The 19,483-nt window shown below is 41.9% G+C and overlaps 2 protein-coding genes across 7 annotated transcripts in view; one reads left to right on the top strand and one right to left on the bottom strand.

Annotated features, from left to right (window-relative positions):
* RB1 (RB transcriptional corepressor 1) overlaps nucleotides 1–5,148 on the top strand; it is a 163,976-nt gene extending 158,828 nt beyond the window's left edge. Inside the window, exon 27 of the mRNA XM_045977933.1 lies at nucleotides 1,232–5,148. Within this exon, the coding sequence (XP_045833889.1) occupies nucleotides 1,232–1,305 (74 nt within the window). The 3' untranslated portion in view covers nucleotides 1,306–5,148. The remainder of the gene's footprint in view (nucleotides 1–1,231) is intronic.
* A 2,270-nt stretch (nucleotides 5,149–7,418) lies between these two features.
* RCBTB2 (RCC1 and BTB domain containing protein 2) overlaps nucleotides 7,419–19,483 on the bottom strand; it is a 55,695-nt gene continuing 43,630 nt past the window's right edge. For all 6 annotated transcript variants that reach the window (XM_045978067.1, XM_045978070.1, XM_045978066.1 and 3 more), the window contains 5 exons: nucleotides 17,907–18,097; nucleotides 17,245–17,371; nucleotides 15,456–15,595; nucleotides 10,819–10,949; nucleotides 7,419–8,728 (listed from right to left, as the gene is read on the bottom strand). In XM_045978067.1, coding sequence (XP_045834023.1) covers nucleotides 8,588–8,728; nucleotides 10,819–10,949; nucleotides 15,456–15,595; nucleotides 17,245–17,371; nucleotides 17,907–18,097 — 730 coding nt within the window. In that variant the 3' untranslated portion in view covers nucleotides 7,419–8,587. The remainder of the gene's footprint in view (nucleotides 8,729–10,818; nucleotides 10,950–15,455; nucleotides 15,596–17,244; nucleotides 17,372–17,906; nucleotides 18,098–19,483) is intronic.

Here is a 19,483-nt window from a genome sequence, read left to right as displayed (position 1 = left end):
GCCAGGTGGTGAATTTCAGATGTTCAAGGGTCTTTATGGGCTGCAAATTGGAAAGAAGCAGCAGGAGTTTGAACCCCTAGAGCTAAGGAATTCTTCAGTTTTCCTCAAAGAATGATATTTGAAAAAGACCATCACACAGTGCTAGATTTCTCAGAGGGGGAAGACTTAGAATTAGTCTTTGCGTTCTTTCCAAGTGTGAATTTGTTCTTCTTTGAAACGAAGAGCTTCTGCCCACCACTAAAATCAAGTTAAGAATTTTTAAATAACTTAAAAGAAGTTTTTCTGGGGGCGCCTGGGTGGCTCAGTGGGTTAAAGCCTCTGCCTTCGGCTCAGGTCATGATCCTGGGGTCCTGGGATCGAGCCCCACATTGGGCTCTCTGCTCTGCAGGGAGCCTGCTTCCTCCTCTCTCTCTGCCTAGTTGTGATTTCTCTCTGTCAAATAAATAAAATATTAAAAAAAAAAAAGACGTTTTTCTGGTTTTGTCAATGTTGTAATTAATACTGTACTTTTAAAACGTGCATGTCAAAATTAAATGAGCCATGAGCTGATGTCATTGCAAGGCATCTCCGAGCATAAGGGAATTGCTTGCGTTGAGAAGAATACCATTCCAGCGATCGTTCTGGGCCAGCCCAGCATTCTGCTCTGCTGCAGGGCCACACTCAATCTCAGCATCTCTGTAGAAATGGTCTGCAAAGTTGGGCACCGTGGAGTGTATGAGGCCACCTTTTGGTACAGAGAGAAAATATTAGAATCTCTATTTTTAGTTCATCTATTCACATTTGTTTGGGTTATGTGCGTTTTATAATTTAAAGATTTTTATTTATTTTTTTGACACAGAGAGAGAGAGAGATCACAAGTAGGCAGAGAGGCAGGCAGAGAGAGAGAGAGAGGGTAGCAGGCTCCCTGCTGAGCGGAGAGCCCGATGCGGGGCTCGATCCCAGGACCCTGAGATCATGACCTGAGCCGAAGGCAGAGGCTTAACCCACTGCGCCACCCAGGCGTCCCCTGTGCGTTTTATAATTTAGACACCAACATAAGTGGAATGCATATACACACATGAATTTAGTGGTGCGTGCTTGGAAAAAATTAACATGATAAAAAATTTGGAAACCACTGCTTTGCTAGGCCCAGCACTCCATCGATTTGGCACGAGAGTAACATTTATGGCAGCCCTTTGTCAACTTACCTAGCACCATCAGTGCTATTAACATCTCTTCATCCTCTTTCCAGCATCTACCCGAACACGAATGCAGAAGCAAAAAATGAACGATAGCATGGATACCTCAAACAGGGAAGAAAAATGAGGGTCCCATGATCTCCGTGGGCACCGAGTACACTTCTGGCCTCATGGTCTCTCCCCAATCCCACTGTGTGACTCTCCCAGGTTCTGTTTACGGCCACATTGAATACCTGTCTTCAGCTCTTCTGCTGGAATCCAGCGTGCACTGTGTGTGCAGGGGATTCCTAAGCCGCTTGCAATGTCATAGTAGAATATACTTGTTATTGCACAAGATTGAAAATCTTGTGTAAATACTGCCATTTAAAAAGTTGTAGCAGATGTTTCCATTTCCAAAGTATAATTGCTCTTCTACAAATGGAGAGGATGCCCTGCGAGTGGCGGTCCAAACAACCCAGGCCTATTTGAGTACTTTGTCTTTTCTTGTGGCATATATGTGATGTTTGCTATTATTTTTATTAATTTATATTTATATATTTTTTTAATTTAACATGAATGCCCTTAGAATATGTGTCTTGTCTTCCAAATGCAATTTGGCTGACTACTCCCCCTTCACCCAAATGATCCTGAGCTCTTCTGCTAAAACAGATATTAGAAACTAGAAAAAAAAAATCACTAATTTTTACACATTAGATTTTAGTTTACTAATGGAATCTGATGTACTGTGTGCTTGTTTTTTAAATTTTAGTTTTTAAACACAAGCAGAAAACAAAGTATAAACAAATGATGTTGTCATACTACTGATACAGATTTCATACCTCAGGACTTGTAAGAATTTATTAATCCTTTTCTTCATCCAACTCATGCTTTAAAAATGAGGGTTAGTAATAGTACTCTTGGGTTTTATACCATTCAGATCACTGAATTCATGAAGTAACCATATAGTACTTGGAAAATCAAGTGTTTAGCTAGAGCTTTGCTACAGAGGGCCCTAAGACAGTATATCCCAAGTGCACTTTCTAATGTTTCTGGGTCCTGAAGAATCAAGATATAAAATAATTTTATTCCACAAACAGACTGTTAACTATAGGAGCCTTAATCTTTCTTTCTTAGAGGTTTGTCTAATTGCATCTCAGCAATTATTCTGCCCTCCTAAATTTGGGAAGGGGTGTTTTCTCTGGAATTGTGCATGTCTTCCATGTATCTTTTGAACTGGCAATTGTCTATCTTTTTTTTTTTTTTTTTTAAGTCAGTATGGTCTAACACTGGCATATTCAAAGCCACATCATTTCTACTCCAAAACTGCAAGTAATCAAAGGTCTTTGGGTTAGGTATTCATGTTTCTATCTGGTTTTGTGCAAAAGCTTCAAATGAAAACAGCTGTGTTAGAATAACAGGCATTTTCCCCCAACACCTAAAGGTGTATTTAAACTATCTTGTGTGATTAACTTATTTAGAGATGGTATAATTTAAAATAGGTGATATTTAAGGTAGCATCAGCTAGCTTTTAGGAAAATCACTTTGTCTAAACTCAGAGTTCTTTTTAAAAAGAAATCTGGCCTTATTTGTTAGAAAATGAAATTTTATTTTGTGCTCAGTTAAGTTTCAAACTTATTTTTGGCAGTTATAACAAGGCACTAGGAAGCTTTCTCCCATTTCCTCATTAGTTTTTGCATGAATATCATAAAAATCAGTTAGCTTTTAGGTCAAGGGCTACCATATTTCTGGATCTTTTGCTAATGAAAGTTCACGTTAGTTAGTGCCAGAATTTTAGGAACTTCAGGGATCTTGTCCTGAGATTTCTTAAGTGAGGCTTCAGATACTGCTTTATCGCTTTTTTGTATTGGTTAAAACTGTACATTTAAAATTGCTATGTTACTATTTTCTACAATTAATAGTTTGTCTATTTTAAAATAAATTAGTTGCTAAGAGTCTTAATGGTCTGATGTATTCTTTGTATCAAGTGCCCTAATGTTCTCTTCTATATCTGAGTTCTCTCCTGGTGTCTTATCCATTCTTAACCTTTAATTGGCTTCATATGCTGATGATCCCCAAATTTATTTCTTCAGCCTGACCTCTTCATGGAGGTCAGAGCCCTCATAGCCAATAGAACTCTTGATTCTCACTCTCTTCCCCTCACGCCTTGAATTCTCAAAACAGAAACCAAAATTGAACAAAAGTACCTTGTTTCTACCCTAGTCTTTCCACATTTTACCAGCCACTTACTTGGTCAAGCCAAAACCCTAAGAGTCATTCATCTGCTTTTATTGAGACCACCATTTTTGATGTCTAACTGGTCTTCATGTTCTCTCTCTTTCTACTTTACCTTTCAATTTAAGAGCAAAAATGACCCCTTTAAATTATAAATTGATTCACATTGTTACTCAGGTATTCAAACTTCTTACCATGGCCTGGGAAGTGGGCTCTCTGCTTTTGCATCCTCCTCTTGTGCTACTTTCTTCCTGCTCACTGTGCCTTAGCCACACTGACCTTCCCTCTCATAATACCAACACTCTCCCTACCTCAGGCTTTTCTACTTGCTGTTCCTTCTGTCTGCAGTGCTCTTCCGAGAATTTTGCATAGATGGTTCTTTCCTTTCAGAGCTTATCAGCTCGGAGGCCTGCCTTGACCACACAAGCTAAAACCCTTACTCGGTATCATCATGTTACTCTCCTTCAAAAATGTAACAGCATTTATCACCATCAGAAATTGCCTTGTTTAACATGCCTGTTACCTGTCTATTCATCCCTGCATCACCCTCCCTCCTCAGATGGGAAGCACCCATCTGGTCTTAGAGCTCTAGCACCTAGAGGTGGGATCATGCCTGGGTGCTTGAGGAGCCATAAGGTGTCAGAGAATCATGGACAGTTGTGGGAGAAGGAATGGGGAAGCAAGAATCTCTGTTCATCTCATGCAAAGTTTATATATTAAAGGCCTTTCCTCCCAAACATCCCATATATATGTAGATATCACATGTCTACTGTCTTTTATCTGCAATTCTGAGATCTAAAAAGCTTAATAACCCACGTCTGTGCATTTGGTGACAAAAGTCATGTGATATCAAAAGCATATCTATGACATAGAACTGTTTACAGCCTTTATCCCACTTAGTAGGAATACTCTTGCTTGACTACAAAAATATTAATACATTGATTTTGGGAATCTATCCTAGGCCCTACTCAGGTATTATATATTATGTGGTTTATGTACCATATGTACTAAACTCCAAAAAAAATTATGAGATGTATCTGGTACCAAGGGTTTCAGATAAGGGAATACCTCGAATTTAAGTAATATGAGTTCTCAAAAACAGGGTGGAAAGTGAAATTCTCTCCTCTCAGAACAGCAGCCTCTTTGTTCCTGAAGAAAGAAGGGCAAAGAACCTAGAGCAGGAAAAGCAGCAAGCATACCTCAGCAGACTGTATTTATGTTGGATGGGACTCTTACATGAAATGCATCTCTTAGGGCAAGGCGAAATCAAGCAGCCTTTATAACACTAGAGGCTTTTAGTCTGGATGATAGAAAATTAATCACTCCCAGAGATGTAACATTCTAGCAGTTATAGCTCTTTACAATAAAAAGGACAAGTTCAAATTCATTTATTTATTTACTTCTCATTACAGTTTTCTGGTGCAAATGGGGGAGAAAAACCCTATGTCCTAGTTCTATTACCATCTGGATGATTTCAAAGAAACTTGCCTGTCAAAGCATATTTTTGTTCCTCATTTTTGGGCTAGTGTCCATGGCATTAGTAATGATTCATTCAGTAGAATTTTCCTTTGGACTAAATATGTACTTTACGGGACAACAGGAAAACTTGCCTTTAAGAATAGCAAATTTGTACCACGAGTATAGCATCTTACATATAAATATATCTTGGCAATGTTGTATAATGTCTGACTGGAATTAAAACAAGCTCTTTTAATGTGAAGCTGTGTATTTTTGGAAATCTTTTTCTGTGTTTGTTATTTTGAGAGTGTGCTTATATACTAGCTTTGGCATATAAGATAATGATAATTTAATATGAAAGTTAAATTTATGCCACAGACCAAACTCACTTACTTCCTCAACAGAAAATGTCGTGATTTCAACGGAATTTAGTGAGAGAAAATCAGTATGGTTTATGTCTTTATGCCTTGGCAAAGACTGAATTGAAAATAACAGGTATGAGTTTTCATTTTTCTTTGCAATTTTCCCAATCTGTCTGTTGTAATAATAGTGTGGGGAGGTCTAATAAGATAGACCAAAAAAACCCAAAACAAAACAAGACTATGTAGTTTATAATTGTTTCATTATCACTAGTCAGGAATCCTGCCTCTAAGTAAAAATCATGTTGGGTCCAGAATAACTGGCAATTTCTTCAGGTCTCAGCTGAAGAACATTAACCTTTCATTTTAAAAAGCATTAAATGTTATCTTCACAAACCTCTACCAGCAAGACAACAGTATTCTTATAAAATTTTAACCCCTCTCTGTGTAAGCTGTATAGGAATTATACTAGAAGCACCTAATCATTGTGAACTTCCTTGTGTGAGCAGGAGGAAACAAAACTTAAGGATAAAAAAATCTAAGATGAAATTATGTAAAGGATTCATTAATTTCTGGTGCAGTATCATTATGAAAAGTGTACCTTTTCCCTCACATATACCTAACTGAACAGCAAGGTTTCTGAGGCTCTACAAACACTCATCTGTTAGGAAGTGTTGTGATTCTTCCTATAGGCGTGTGGATGGCAAGCCTATCCTCAAAGACCAGAGAAAAAGGAATGTATTTTTCAGGGATATATACACAGGACTCAACTGCCATCTCTCAGCTGATCTAATTAGCACTTTCCTGTTTGGAATCCCAGATTTTAAGGGTTAAACAGTGATTTTCATACTTGGCTAAACATCAGAATTACTTGGGGAGCTTTTAAATGTACTGAATTACAATCCTTAAATCTTTATTTTGTAGAAGTTCCATTGATTGTTCTTCTGTACACAGAGATAAGAAGAACTGAGAGATACAGCAGTGCAAGCCTTCACATAGCAGAGCTTAGGAAATCCGGGTAAAAGTCCATGCAACCTTTCTGAGGAACTGGTCCTCTGGCAGCATAGCCGTTGACCCTGGGGCACTCCATAAAGGCGGGCCATTTTTCATACCTAAATAACGCACCTGTTCCCTTTGAGTGTTCAATTTTTTTTCTGAAATCTTATTTATTTATTTGACAGAGAGAAAACACGAGCAGAGTTAAGGAGCAGAGGGAGAGGGAGAAGCAGACTCCCTCCCCCAACTCTGAGCAGGGAGTTTAATGCAGGATGCGATCCCAGGACCCTGGGATCATGACCTGAGCTGAAGGCAGATGCTTAACCAACTGAGTCACCCAGGCACCTTGAGTGTTCCAATTTTTACATGAAATTATTTCATAAAAGAAAGAGGCATCAAGAAGTTTCAGAAGACCTTGTCAAAAATAGACAAGAAAGGAAGAGGTTTTGGAAGCGCTTATGAGGATGTAAAGGCATCAGTCATTGGCAGCCGGCACGGGAGGATGAGTGGGGAGAGTCAGCTCTGCAGCCTGCAGCTGTCCAATTGCCCAAGCCGATAGCTGTGGCCAATCCCATGTCTGGATGTTTCTTTGATAGATAAAATAGCACTTCTATCAAATAATGAAAACAAATGGTATATACGGCTTTGAAAAACAAATAGCTAAAGAAGACTATAGAATTTCAAAAACGGGATTCTGATTGACAACTAGAGACTTCCAGGCCACTTTGCCTCTACCAGCTAAGGTCTGCAAAAATAGATAAAAAGAAACTAAGGATTCAAAAGTGACCTCACTGGGGTACCTGGGTGGCCCAGTCCATTCAGTGTCTGCATTTGGCTCAGGTCATGATCCCAGAGTCCTGGGATCAAGCCCCAGGTGGTCAGGCTCCCTGTTCAGTGGAGAGTCTGTTTCTCCCTCTCCCTCTGCCTCTCTGCCTGCTTGTGTGTTCACATGTGCTCGCTCTCAAATAAATAAAATCTTTAAATACAAAAAAAAAGTGACCTCACCAATAAAGAACAGTCACATTCAATAATATGAACAGTAATTATGTTGTTTATGTGCCATCTATGTTTTAGGATGGGCTTTGCTATGATACCTTATCTGAGTAGCTGCTTCCAAAAATAAGCTTTTATTGAATGAATTTATGTAAACTTAAGTGATGTCAGATAGATATAATTTTGCTGCTGCTTAGGGACTAAAAAAAACCCCACATATTTGTCTTATTATCTCCAAATAAGCACTTTATTATCAAATAGTTAGCATCAGAACAAGGTTTCTAATTCCAAAAGAGTTTTCCTTTCATAATATATTGAGAAACACATACCATACTGTGAAACACATATTAGAGGGATCTGACATTACTTCCCACATCCTGTTCCAGTTTCTCTCTTGCAGTTGGGTAACTTGTTTTGATCTAAAAAGTATAAATTTATCTCATTCTTGTTAATGCTGTCCATGAAATATGAGTTCCTTTTCAGCTAGCACTTTATAATTATTGTGTGCCAGGTTAAGAGAACTGTTTTATAGTGACATAAAAGTCAACTACAAGAGAAACACAGAATCATTTTTACTTACACAAGCAAATCTCTCTTAACACAAAAGGAAAAGACATAATGCAATTATGTAAGGCAGATAAGCCCAGAAATAACATTCATTCAGAGACAGTACTTCATATTCAATAATCCCATATGAGAAATTAATGACTCAGAGTAAACAGAAAATTAAAATTAGCCCTTGGGACTTTGACAATTAAATTGCCAAGGCTGTTTGTGAATTCTAATTAATGTTCAATGTTAGCCACTATGACTCAGAACCAGTTACCAGAAGAACATGACCCTCAGATGTTACAGGCTGTTTCAAATTTGTTTTTGTGCAAGTTACTCCTTCATCCAGTATCCCACATATAAAGCTTTTCCCAGGCATCCTTCAGATTTATAAGAAATTAACTGAGTGCCTACTTAGTATGCAGGGCGCCGTGCTGGGTGCTGACAGTGTGGTATGACAGCATTCCTTGTCAAGCTTCTCTATCAGCCTTTGGAAGAATGGAAATTTGGCCAGAACAGCATATAGTTAGACAAATGTACCAAAAGTGTCCCAACTTAAGTGACTCAAAAGAGGAAATGGTATATAAGACGTTTCCGGTTTTTTGTGTTTTTTTTTTTCTTTCTTTCCCTTAGCTTAGTCACATCTGATCAGAGAGCACTGAATGCTTTCTGCCGTCAACTTCAGATTTCAGCTGATGGGGCAGACTGACCACCGCCGCCTTTTGATAGAATGTAAGTATTCGGTCAAGTGTAGCTCATCATAAATACTATTAAGGAGAAGTTATTCTCTGGCTTTTGCAGGGAAAAATGGAAATGCTAAAAATTCTTTCTTGCAGGTGGGGATCAATTTTTAAAGGCTCCAACTCTGCTTGCCTTGCTGATGAAGTTCTTGAGAAGATCATGGTCCATTTCTGCAAAGCCTGAAGTCTGTGTTACTACAGTCAAATGGTTTATGCAAAACCTGAAGCAGAATTCTTCTAAATCCTAGGAATAACAACAAAAAATGTTTTATCAAATTTGTATATCCCAATGCAATGCAACATCACATGAAAATTCCTAAGACACAGGAAGGAAAAGGATTTGAGAGCCAAGAGGAAAAAATGTTGGTACAGCTGTACCTAAAGAATAGTTCTAAAACTGTGCAGCTAATTCGAATCTATGCTTTTAAAAATTTTACACGGGGTAAAATATTCAAGTTCCTCCATGCCAACCCACACAAAGAATCTTTTTCTTCTCAGAGAACTATGTGTATGAATTCTGTACCTTTCTCTCATGACAGTATTTACATTGTTCATCCCACTTTCAGTATTTGTTAAAATACCTCACTTTTATATTCCCCTATAGGAGCTGAAATGTTTTCACCTGAAAAGTTTCTCCTATGTGTTAGGCACTATCCTCAGAGCTAGGCATAAGGTTGTGAGCAAAACAAAGTCCCTGCTATTCCTCAAGGAGCTTGCTTTCTAGAACACAGAGGGCCGGAAGGTAACCATACAGATAATTCATACAAACAGGGACTACGAAGAAGTCTTGAAAATGAAGTCTCGTTCAGGTGGAAACACTGCCCATTGCCTCGTCACTTGAGAGAGCCCGCCAGCCCCCAGGATTCTCCCCATGACTTTGAAAAACTTGAGCAAAGACTGTGCATAGACACTGCCTAGCCGTGAAGCATTTTGCAGGTTTTAAGTGTCCAATCTGTGATTAGGTTGATGAAAGACATTCACTACGCTTTAAAATGTGAAGGTTTCAAGGTGGGTTAAGATTTTGTAAAATGTTAACTGAAAAAAATCCGGCGTTTGGAGCCATCTACACCATGTGACCCAGGGAAAAACAGAAGGAGCTATATGAAAATGTTAATATTCTCTGACGAGTCATCTCTGTCCTCATACTTTTTAGATTTTCCAAATTTTCTTTAATAAGCTTATTTATTTATATAAGCAGAAAAGAAGTTATAACCTTTTTTTCTGCCCACCACTAAATGTTCCTGTTTTTTGACCAAAGGAGAGGATATCCTTATAACAAAAGGAAATTGACTGCAAGAAGTATGGCCTGCTTCCTAAAGATTTAGCTCTAAGACGGGTTTTCTTTCCTTTCTTTATTATCAAAACAATACACAGTCACTGTAGAAAGTTCAGGAAAAACAAGCAAAGATAGGAAATAAAATCATCCATAATCCCACCATTCAAAGATGACCTTTGATGGTCTTTTTTTTCTATGTAGATAATGAATCTCCGTGTTTTTAAATTCAGCTACTTATGCATTTAAAAAAACAAAAAAAGGGGCATTTTTCAATTAATGATACATTGAAGTAGCTGTATAATTTCATAGTATTAACATTCTATAGTTGAAACAATCCTCCACTGTTCCTATTGGCTTTTTCTAATTTTTCAAAATTATAAACAGTGCTGCAATAAACATCTTGGAAGCTAAGTCTCCATCCGAATCTATGATCACTTTCCTATGATAAATTCCTACAAGGGGATTCCTTAAAGAATTAAACACTTAAGGCTCGCTCTCAGTACATTTGGTACCGATCACCCCCCACACGGCTACCCCAGTTCACAACCTCAGTGGCCATTCAGAAGAACGCCAGTCCTCCTGAGCCTGCGTTACCTCTAAGAATATGTTTATCGGTGGCACAGGTGAAAAATTATACCTTATTTTCACTTATATTTTCCATTTATTCATAAACCCATTTTGTTCTTTGGTCCATTCACTTCCATCAAACTGCTCATGTTTTCTTTTTGTTTTCCAAGAACTACGCATTAACCATGATAAACATTCTTCATGACATGTTGCAGATATTTTCCCCAGTGTATCGTTTACTTTCTCATTTTTTTGGTGATATTTTTGATGTATAGACTTTTTTTTCTTCCTGAAATCAATCTATCAATCCTTTCCTTTATGGCTTCTTCCTGGGAGCGCTACCCTAATATATAAATGTTCACTTTTTCTGGTACTTCTGGTTACTTCACTCATTAAATCTTTGATCTCTCAGAGTTGATTATATTTATGTATAGACCAACCACCTAACATCTTCGCAGAAGGTCAGCTAGTTGAAAGGATGCTTTTCTGACCTGAGCATCGTACTTCACAGCAGCCGAAAGCAGCGCGATGGCATTCTCCTCACAGATTCCTTGCTTGATAGTTTGCTGGCAGAGCTTTTTCAAACGATTTTCTCTATAAAATGTAGCCAAATCTAGCAACCCTGGTGGGAAGAGATGTTTATTAGGGGGAGTGATTTCAAGCATCCGGCTTAAACTCAAGAGTTTACTTGAATATAATCCTTGGGGAAGAGCTGTGTAAGTACAGACGGATGCCGATTTACATCCTGAGTGTGGCTCCACCTGGGAACGCAGCTGAACCGAGCAAATACAATACCTAAACAAGTAGCAATGGAAAAGCAGGAGCACAGTGAAAATGGCTTAAATGTTTTTCCTAGAAAGGTTGCTCGGAACATCCCTCTCCCTGCATCATGACTTGTCCTCCTGGGTCATTTCCCTCAGCACAACACATGCTGAAACAGTGCCCATAATTTTACAAAAGAAAAAAGAGAAACCTTTCATGGATACATGTGTGCCTCCCATCAGTCTCCATTTCTCTGCAAACCAGCACAATCCCATCCCCTCCATGCCCCAATGCCACTAATGCTTCCATGGACCCAGACCCACGGGGCTGTTCCCCAGTTTCATTTACTCAACATTTACACAGAATTCCATGTAGTTGGTGACACTCATCTTCTTGAAACACTGTGTTACTTGCTGGTGTTTTTCCTCCCCCGATTTCTCTTCAGTCTCTTGGCTGGGCCATTCTCCCTAACTTCCCAATGTTTGAGTGCCCCAAGGTTCAAGTCTCAGTGATCTCCAGCACCAATCCCCTGACCCCCAGCTTACAATACCATTTAACATACTGATGATGCCGGCTGTAGTCTCTCTCTGTAGTCTCTCTGTTGCCTACTTTCACATCAGTCACAGTAGAGTGGGAAACCTATGTAAGCCAAGGATATGGCTCTCTAAATCCACGAGACCATCTGTTACTAGTAGCCAGGATTTCATCAATCTGACAACAGTTTCTCCATCTCTCTGCTACTGAGTTGTGTGTATGTGTGAGGACTGGGCTGGAAACTTGTTTTCGTTGTAACGTGACCAGTACTATGAAAATTATAGAAGAAGTGCTAAAGCCCCATGGAGGAACTGAAATCTTTTGGAATCATGGGAGCTATGATGGCTTGTTTTTGGTCAGTTTTCCAAAACTCCCAAATTCCTATCTATAGCCCCACAGCCTCCTGAGCTTCACAGTTACGGAAATGCTGCCCTCAGAGAAGACCCTGCCCTGTGCCCCCACTCAAGACAGCCCGGATCTGCACCTTTTCTGGGTACAATCCTCCCCACAGTGGCCAGGGAGCCGGGCATCCACTCCGAGACCTCGCTTAGGTTACTGGGAACTCTGAAATTCCCTGCCTAACTGGCCCTGAGGCCACAGATGTGGATATTTCCTCCCCTCCAGACCACGCCACCAGTGGCAGACGCCCAGCCCAAGGGTAGCCCAGGATGGGGGGTGGAGGGAGCTTGTATGTGCCGGCTGGGAGGCCCACACCCACCTTGCAATGCAGGTTGTAGCTGGTGGTGGGTAAAGAAAGATGGCTGGTGGATCTGTCCTTCCTGGGTATGCCTACAAGGAACTCTAAGGAGTCCTAAAATTCTAAATTCCAACTAAAACTCAAGTCTGGTCTTTTAGTTCTCAATGAAGGTATATTTTTCCAAGTACGAGGATTGAATGTATTTCATCTGAAAGATATAACTCTGAATTTTTAGACAAATGTACAAGGGCCTTTATCTGGACTCGCACCCAGGGCCCTGCATATGTTGGGAGTGGGCCTCTAAAAGAAAAACATGCCGTGCACATGTCTAAGGAGCAACTCAACTCCTTTGACTTTTCAAACTCAAGGGCAAAACCTGTCACTTTCCATCTTCCTCATATTAGTGAATGATAAATTCCATTAGCCCAGCTACTCAGGCCAAATACCTTAGAGCAGTGATCTTTCTCTCTTTTCCTCACACCTTACATGCCTTCTGTGAGCAAATCCCATCAGCTTCATCTTTAAAATATAACCAGAATTTTATCTCTTCTCAACACCTCCATTGCTACACCACCCTAACCATAGTCACCTTGCACCTAAACCATCATAAGTACTGGTCTTTTAACAAGCACGTGAAAAGATGCTCAACATTCCTCAGCATCAGGGAAATGCAAATCAGAACCATAATGAGATATCACCTCACAGTTGTCAGAATGGCTAAAATTAACAACAGAGGTAACAACAGATGTTGGCGAGGATGTGGAGAAAGGGTAACCCTCTTGCACTACTGGTGGGAATGCAAACTGGGGCAGCCACCCTGGAAAACAGTATGGAGGTTCCTCAAAAAGTTAAAAATAGAACTACCTTCTGATCCAGCAATTCCACTATTAGGTATTTACCCAAAGGACATGAAAATACAGATTTGAAGGGGTACATGCACCCTGATGTTTACAGCAGCATTATCAACAAACTATGCAGAGAGCCCAAATCACAGAGCTAGAGTTTGTTATGCTAAGTGAAATAAGTCTGAGAAAGACAAATACCTATGATTTCACTCTTATGTGGAATTTAAGAAACAAAACAGAAACACACAGGAAGGGGAAAAAAAGAAGAGGGAAGCAAACCATAAGAGACTCTTAACTATAGGAGCGCCTGGGTGGCTCAGTGGGTTAAGTGGCAACTCCTGATATTGGCTTAGTCATGATCTCAGGTCCTGGGATTGAGCACTGTGTCGGGCCCTGTGCTCGGTGAGGAGTCTCCTTGTTGCTTCTCTCTCTCCCTCACCCTCTGTCCCTCCCCCTGCTCCCTCTTAAATTAAATCAAAGATTTAATTTATTTATTTGAGAGAGAGAGACAGAGAGCCAAAGAAAATAAGCAGGGGAGCTGCAGGCAGAGGAAGAAGCAGGTTCCCCAGTGTGCAGGGAGCCTGATGCAGGACTCGATCCCAAGACTCTGGGATCATTACCTGAGCTGAAGGCAGACGTTAACTGACTGAGTCACCCAGCCATCACCAAAAACCGGACTCTTAACTACAGAGAACTGAGGGTTGCTGGAGGGGAGGTGGGTGAGGGGATGGGCTAAGTGGGTGACGGCCATTAAGAAGGACATACGCTGTGATGGGCACTGGGTATTATACGTAAGTGATGAATCACTAAATTCTACACCCGAAACCAATCTTACCATATATGTTAACTAACTAGAATTCAAATTTAAAAATTGGAATTAAAAAAAATCATATTGCTCCTATTGTAGATGCTGCTAGTTGCCTTGTTCCCCCCCGCCCCCACATACACACGGATCCATTCTCCCTTTCTTCTACGACCACTTTCCCCAGCCTCTCTTGCAGCTGGGGTCCTGTCCTTGGCCATCTCTGGTCCATGCTTTGGAATAAGTGGAACTTCCAGGACTTTTCCTTATGAGACAGTGGGATTTGCTCTTTGCCCCTTCCTCATAGGCCCCCCATCTGGCTGCAGGTAATGCAAATGGAATCTTGGACCCTCAGCTAGAAGCCACATGTAGGGACGCCCTGCACTGTCTCCCTGTGTGAAAGAAACTGAGCTGTTTAAACTATTTTTTTTTAAATATTGCTGTTAAATCCTAAATAATGAAAGCCTCATGCTCAAAACCTCCCAAGGCTTTCCATCATACCAAGAATAAAAAAAGCTTTTCACCATGGCCTCCCAGAGCAAGCATGTTCTTGCCCACATCCTGCTGCCTGACCTAATACTTACTACAGCGAGTGTGACTTCACTCCGCCCACCCCGGCCTTCTTCCTCTTCCTCCACAGGCTAAATCTGTTCCTGTCTCAGACCGCTGTCCTCACTGCTTCCCAGGGTTAGAAGGCTCTTCCCTTGGGTACTGCTCGCTCGCTCTTGCTTCCCCCAGCTCTCTGCGGCACGCACTTCCTCACGGAGGCCTTCCCAGCCGTCCTAACTGACCGCCTGGATCGACTTGTTCAGGACGTGTATTCACCCGAACAGCAGCTCCCCAGGGTAGGGCCAGAGCTGTGGCACATACTGGCACAGGCACTAAAACATTTGTGGAAAAAAGGAAGGAAAACTAGAAAACTTCAGGAATCACATTTCTGTTCACCCAAGGAAAATTAAATGCGGATCTGGTAATGGTATTGGATGTATACACGTGGAATGAATATTTAAAAATTGGGGTTTCTTTAATTTCTTATGGAAGTAATTCTTTAATTCTCTGTGCCTCTGGCCAACAATATTGCCGACAGCTGTAAACTGAGATGTAGGATGCTTTTCACTCTGTGCCGGTTTGATGAGCTGTATTGCTCTTTTACCGTCCCACCTGGGGTGTGGTGAACACCACACACAAGCTTCAGGACAGAAGGCCCCAGAATGCCCACAATGCTCCATGCCAGAGCCATGTGGAAGGAAATTCCTGGCTGCGGAGACCAGTAGGGCTTACTGTTACTGCGCATTTTATCTCGTTTATAGGGCTGGCCATGTGAGAGCTACCAAGTCACCCTTTGTATGAAGCAATAACAAAAGAAAAGAGTTTGGGTCTGATACCCAGCAAGAGAACGCTGTCTGTGGTTGCGCTCACGGCCACTTCCTCCTTGCCAGTTACTCAGCATGTTGCCCCGATTTCCTGGAAAAGTCTGGTAGCTGTTACCTACTGCCTCCTCAGGCGAAAGGCTGATGCTGTCTGTGTACAGGTATTCCAGGAAGGCTCGGTAAACAGGGTATGAAAATTCACTCATTTCTACGATATCATCCTCATTGTCTTCCAGTGAAGAACGAAAATGCTCACACCTAAAGGAAGAGAGACGCACATGGGGCCCCCTCGCTCCTAGCGAGAGCAGACACCCCCGGGGAGAGACATGTCCTTGTAGGGCTCACAAGGAGGAACCGACAAGAAGAAAGGGAAAATGCAGCATGGTGCCAGATTCGCTTCCCGGATTCCCTTCCCGTTGCACACCTTCATGTCCCTGTCCTGGTCCCTTGCTTCCTTTGCTGGCCAGGAAGCTTACTCACCAGCACTTGTGGGACAAGACTGCAGGCACAGATCCCCTGAGGTGGAGAGCCCCACCTCCGACCCCCATGAGGCAAACACAAGGCCGGACTCCCAGGCCGAGGTCCTGCACCACAGCCGCTGAGCAGCATTTATGGAAATCAGGTGGAGTTAATTTCATGAACGCTGAGTAATTTTGTTTTTTTACCTTCTCTTCTAGGTTGAATTGTGTCCCCCCAGGTTCACGGGTTGATGCCTTAACCTTAAAATGTAATATTTGGAAAAAGCACCTTTACAGAGGTCATCAAGTTAAAATGAGGTCATTAGGGTGAGCCCTAATCCAATGTGACCGGTGTCCTTATAAAAACAGGTAATTTGGACACAGACATGCACACGGGGAGAGCCCCAGGAAAAGACTGGGGTGATCCTGCCCCAAGTCAGGGAATGCTGAAGACTGCCAGCAAACCACCAAAGGCATGAAGTCTCCCTTAGGAGAAACGCACCCTGCCAACACCTGGATCTTGGACTTCTGCCTGCACAACAGGGGAGAATACATTTCTGTCGTTGGTGCCCTCTGTGATGGCAGCCCTAGAAAACCAAGAGCCCCCACATTTTCCACGCAGGTTTATGAGCTGTGGTGAGAGTGAACAAACGCTGTACGGCCTGCCCTAACTAAGAGGTGAACCTGAGACTAAAATGCCTTGCTGTGTTTGTGACTCATTGTAGCAGGATTTACATATCTGGCACACAACAACACAATGATTTTTAAAATCATTATGCTAAGAGAAAGAAGCTGGGCACAAAAGATTACACACTGTAGAATTCCATTAACATAAACTTCTAGAAAATACTAACTGATCTAGAATGACTGAAAGCTGATCAGTGCTTGCCAGGCCTGGGGCATGAGGGACCTTTGAGGGCTGACAGAAACGTTCCATATCTTGATTTAGGGCAGTGGTTTCACAGGCATAAATATATACGTCAAAGCTCCTCAGAATGTACACTTCAAATGGATGCAGATCATTGCTCAAAAATTATACGTCAGTAAATCCGATTTTTATCATCTGTGTTAACTTCCTCCCACACCTGTTGTCCTGTAAAAGCCTCACCTTCTCTTTTTTCCAAGCATCTCAAAGTTCACTACCCCAAAACTGATGACAAACCGCATAACAAACTCAGTTCCTAGGCCAGGACGTGGTCCACGTGGCGCTCTAAGCCCAGAACACGCTGGCCAAGCACCAGCCCGCTGCTCTAACACCCAGGTGCACAGCCCACCCTGGCCCGGACAGTCACTATACCACCCCTGTTGGTTCTCGGTTCTCACGTCACGTGTTTCCCCAGCTGCACTGTATGCTCAGAGGGCAAAGCAGTCTTACCGAGTAGAGTTCTGTGAACACCTAGAGCATAATGAATGTATTTATTTCAGTTCTCGAAATCAGTGACTCCTTACCTAATTTTGAGAAGGACTTTATGTGCATAAATGTACTTTCCATCCACCAGAAACTTGAGGTCGGCAGTGTTGGGGTTGTCAAACTCCCTCTTGAGTGACTCGGCCACTGTAAGGTGGTCGTCGGGTTCTGAGAGAGGAACACCAAACATTTCGAGGGTTAATGACAGACATAGAGAAAATGCAGGCCAGAATATAGCATCGCTCTGTGGACCCTGATGAAAATACCCAAAATACATGACCATCTGAGCAATGCTTTTCTCCCCTAAATGTGGATTTTCACATCTCTATCATCATTAAGGATAAGAGCCTCACACACACCTGCTTGGAAAGCTGGCAAAACAACCAAAAAGCCCCAGATGGCTCCACTCCATGAAATTTCTGCATGTTTCAGTAAATAGACTGGCTAAAAATAAAAGATACAGTTTCCCAGGAAGATTAAAAGCAGTCAAATAAAATTGCTTTTAATGTGCTATATGATGTTGGTTTCTGATACCTTCAGGAAAAATTAACCCATCAAATTAGTCTCCTTTTAAAGGAGCCCATGAGAGAAAAATCAATTATATGATACTACACCTAAGAAAGTCCTTACTATCACCACAGAAAGCACCAGAGCTGTCTTCCTAGTGTTCCGACCAGCACCCAAAGGGACAAAGACGGCTCACCCACGGACAGGAGGCGCCACGAGACGGCAGGCGTGGCAAAGCAGGCGAACACGTCGTCGGTGCAGGAGAAGTGGGTGAGGTGGGGCAGGGTCACCGACTGGCCCCGGCACTGGCCCCACATGTACACGTGCCCGCCCTGGGTCTTGGCCGCCGACGTATGCGCTGAATGGCAGGCTGCGATCTCTATGATTCTAAGTTCACAAAGAAAGACCAAGTGAACATGGCAAACGGGAGAAGAAACAAGTTGATTTCTCCGTCCCTTCACCTTAACTGATTTAAACAAAACAACAGAAGACTGAATCGCCTACGTGTTCAGGCACCAAACAGTTATTTGCATTTTAGCTATCCTTCGGTGGCACAAGTCATGAAGATCTGCTTGTTACCCCTTCCAGCCAGTAGGCCTCCAAAACTATGTATCCCATTGTGAAATGCAAGTACCATCCAAGCAAGGGTAGAGACCAAAACAAACAAGTTAACCAAACGGTGATCTAATTTTTTTTTCTTAAAACAGGACTTAATGAACTACGTGGAAAGACTTGGGCTACTTAATGCAGATCTTGATCCAGTATCAAGAAATATTGTCATCAAAATCTCACCAATTTTAGCGTCAGATGGAACATGTTGTGGGCCACCCCGACTCACTGCAAACAGTAAGGTCAATAGTTCTGAGTCACTGAACTCTATCTTCGAGAGCCCAAGAGAGCAGATTTCAGAAACTGACATACGCTAGACCCTACAGTTCATGAAGGCCACGGAGCTGGTTGACACTGTATTTCCTGATGGAAAACCCTGTTTTTGTTGATATGGAACTAACTAATTTTCCTAAAGAATAAGCCACCATACAGATTCAGAAAACACAGTGAACTATTTTACCCTAAGTGAGGTCGCCATCCTGGTTTGCCACAGCAGGCCATGCCACCAGCATGCTCAGCGACCTGGGCTCAGAACTTCAGAGTCGTCTTTGACTTCTTCTCCCTTCTCACCACTTTTTTCCGGATATCCAGTTGACAGATCACATGGAATCTCTCTTTGTAATTCCTCCCATCTGCCACCACCCTAGGTCAGGCACACCCCACATGTGGACCAAAGTAACGGCCCCTTTTGTCCCCTGCCTTAGACTCTCTCTTTTCTGAACCAGATTGTACAAGGCTGGCAGGTTAACAATCCTCCGGGTAACACCATTCTCATCAGTGCTTTCGAACCATCAGTGGCTTCCCACAAGATAAAATCCTTCCGTACTTTGTCCTCTATGTGTATCCAGCCCTCTTTCAAATCACATTTGCCTACATACCCCATGCTCCAATACACAGATGTACTCACTGCCCCTCGATATTCTTATTCACAGTTAAATCCCTTGTTCAAGAATGCTCTTTCCTTTCTCTCTACCTTAGAAATCCTGCCCATCTTTCAAGACCCAGCTCAAACAGCCCCAAAGAAAGAAGTCTCTTATTCACCCCAGCACTTGACACATATCCTGTCTACATCACTGCAGTCTGGCCCTTATCCTCTCTGGGACGTATGTCTTAGCTCTTCAGCTAGATTATAAGTTGCTGGCAGGCTGAATCACTGGCTTATTT

Source organism: Meles meles, chromosome 14, assembly GCF_922984935.1.
Source record: "Meles meles chromosome 14, mMelMel3.1 paternal haplotype, whole genome shotgun sequence".
NCBI lineage: Eukaryota > Metazoa > Chordata > Mammalia > Carnivora > Mustelidae > Meles > Meles meles.
The sequence above is the reverse complement of the archived record's forward strand: the minus strand, read 5'-3'. Positions and strand labels throughout refer to the sequence as shown.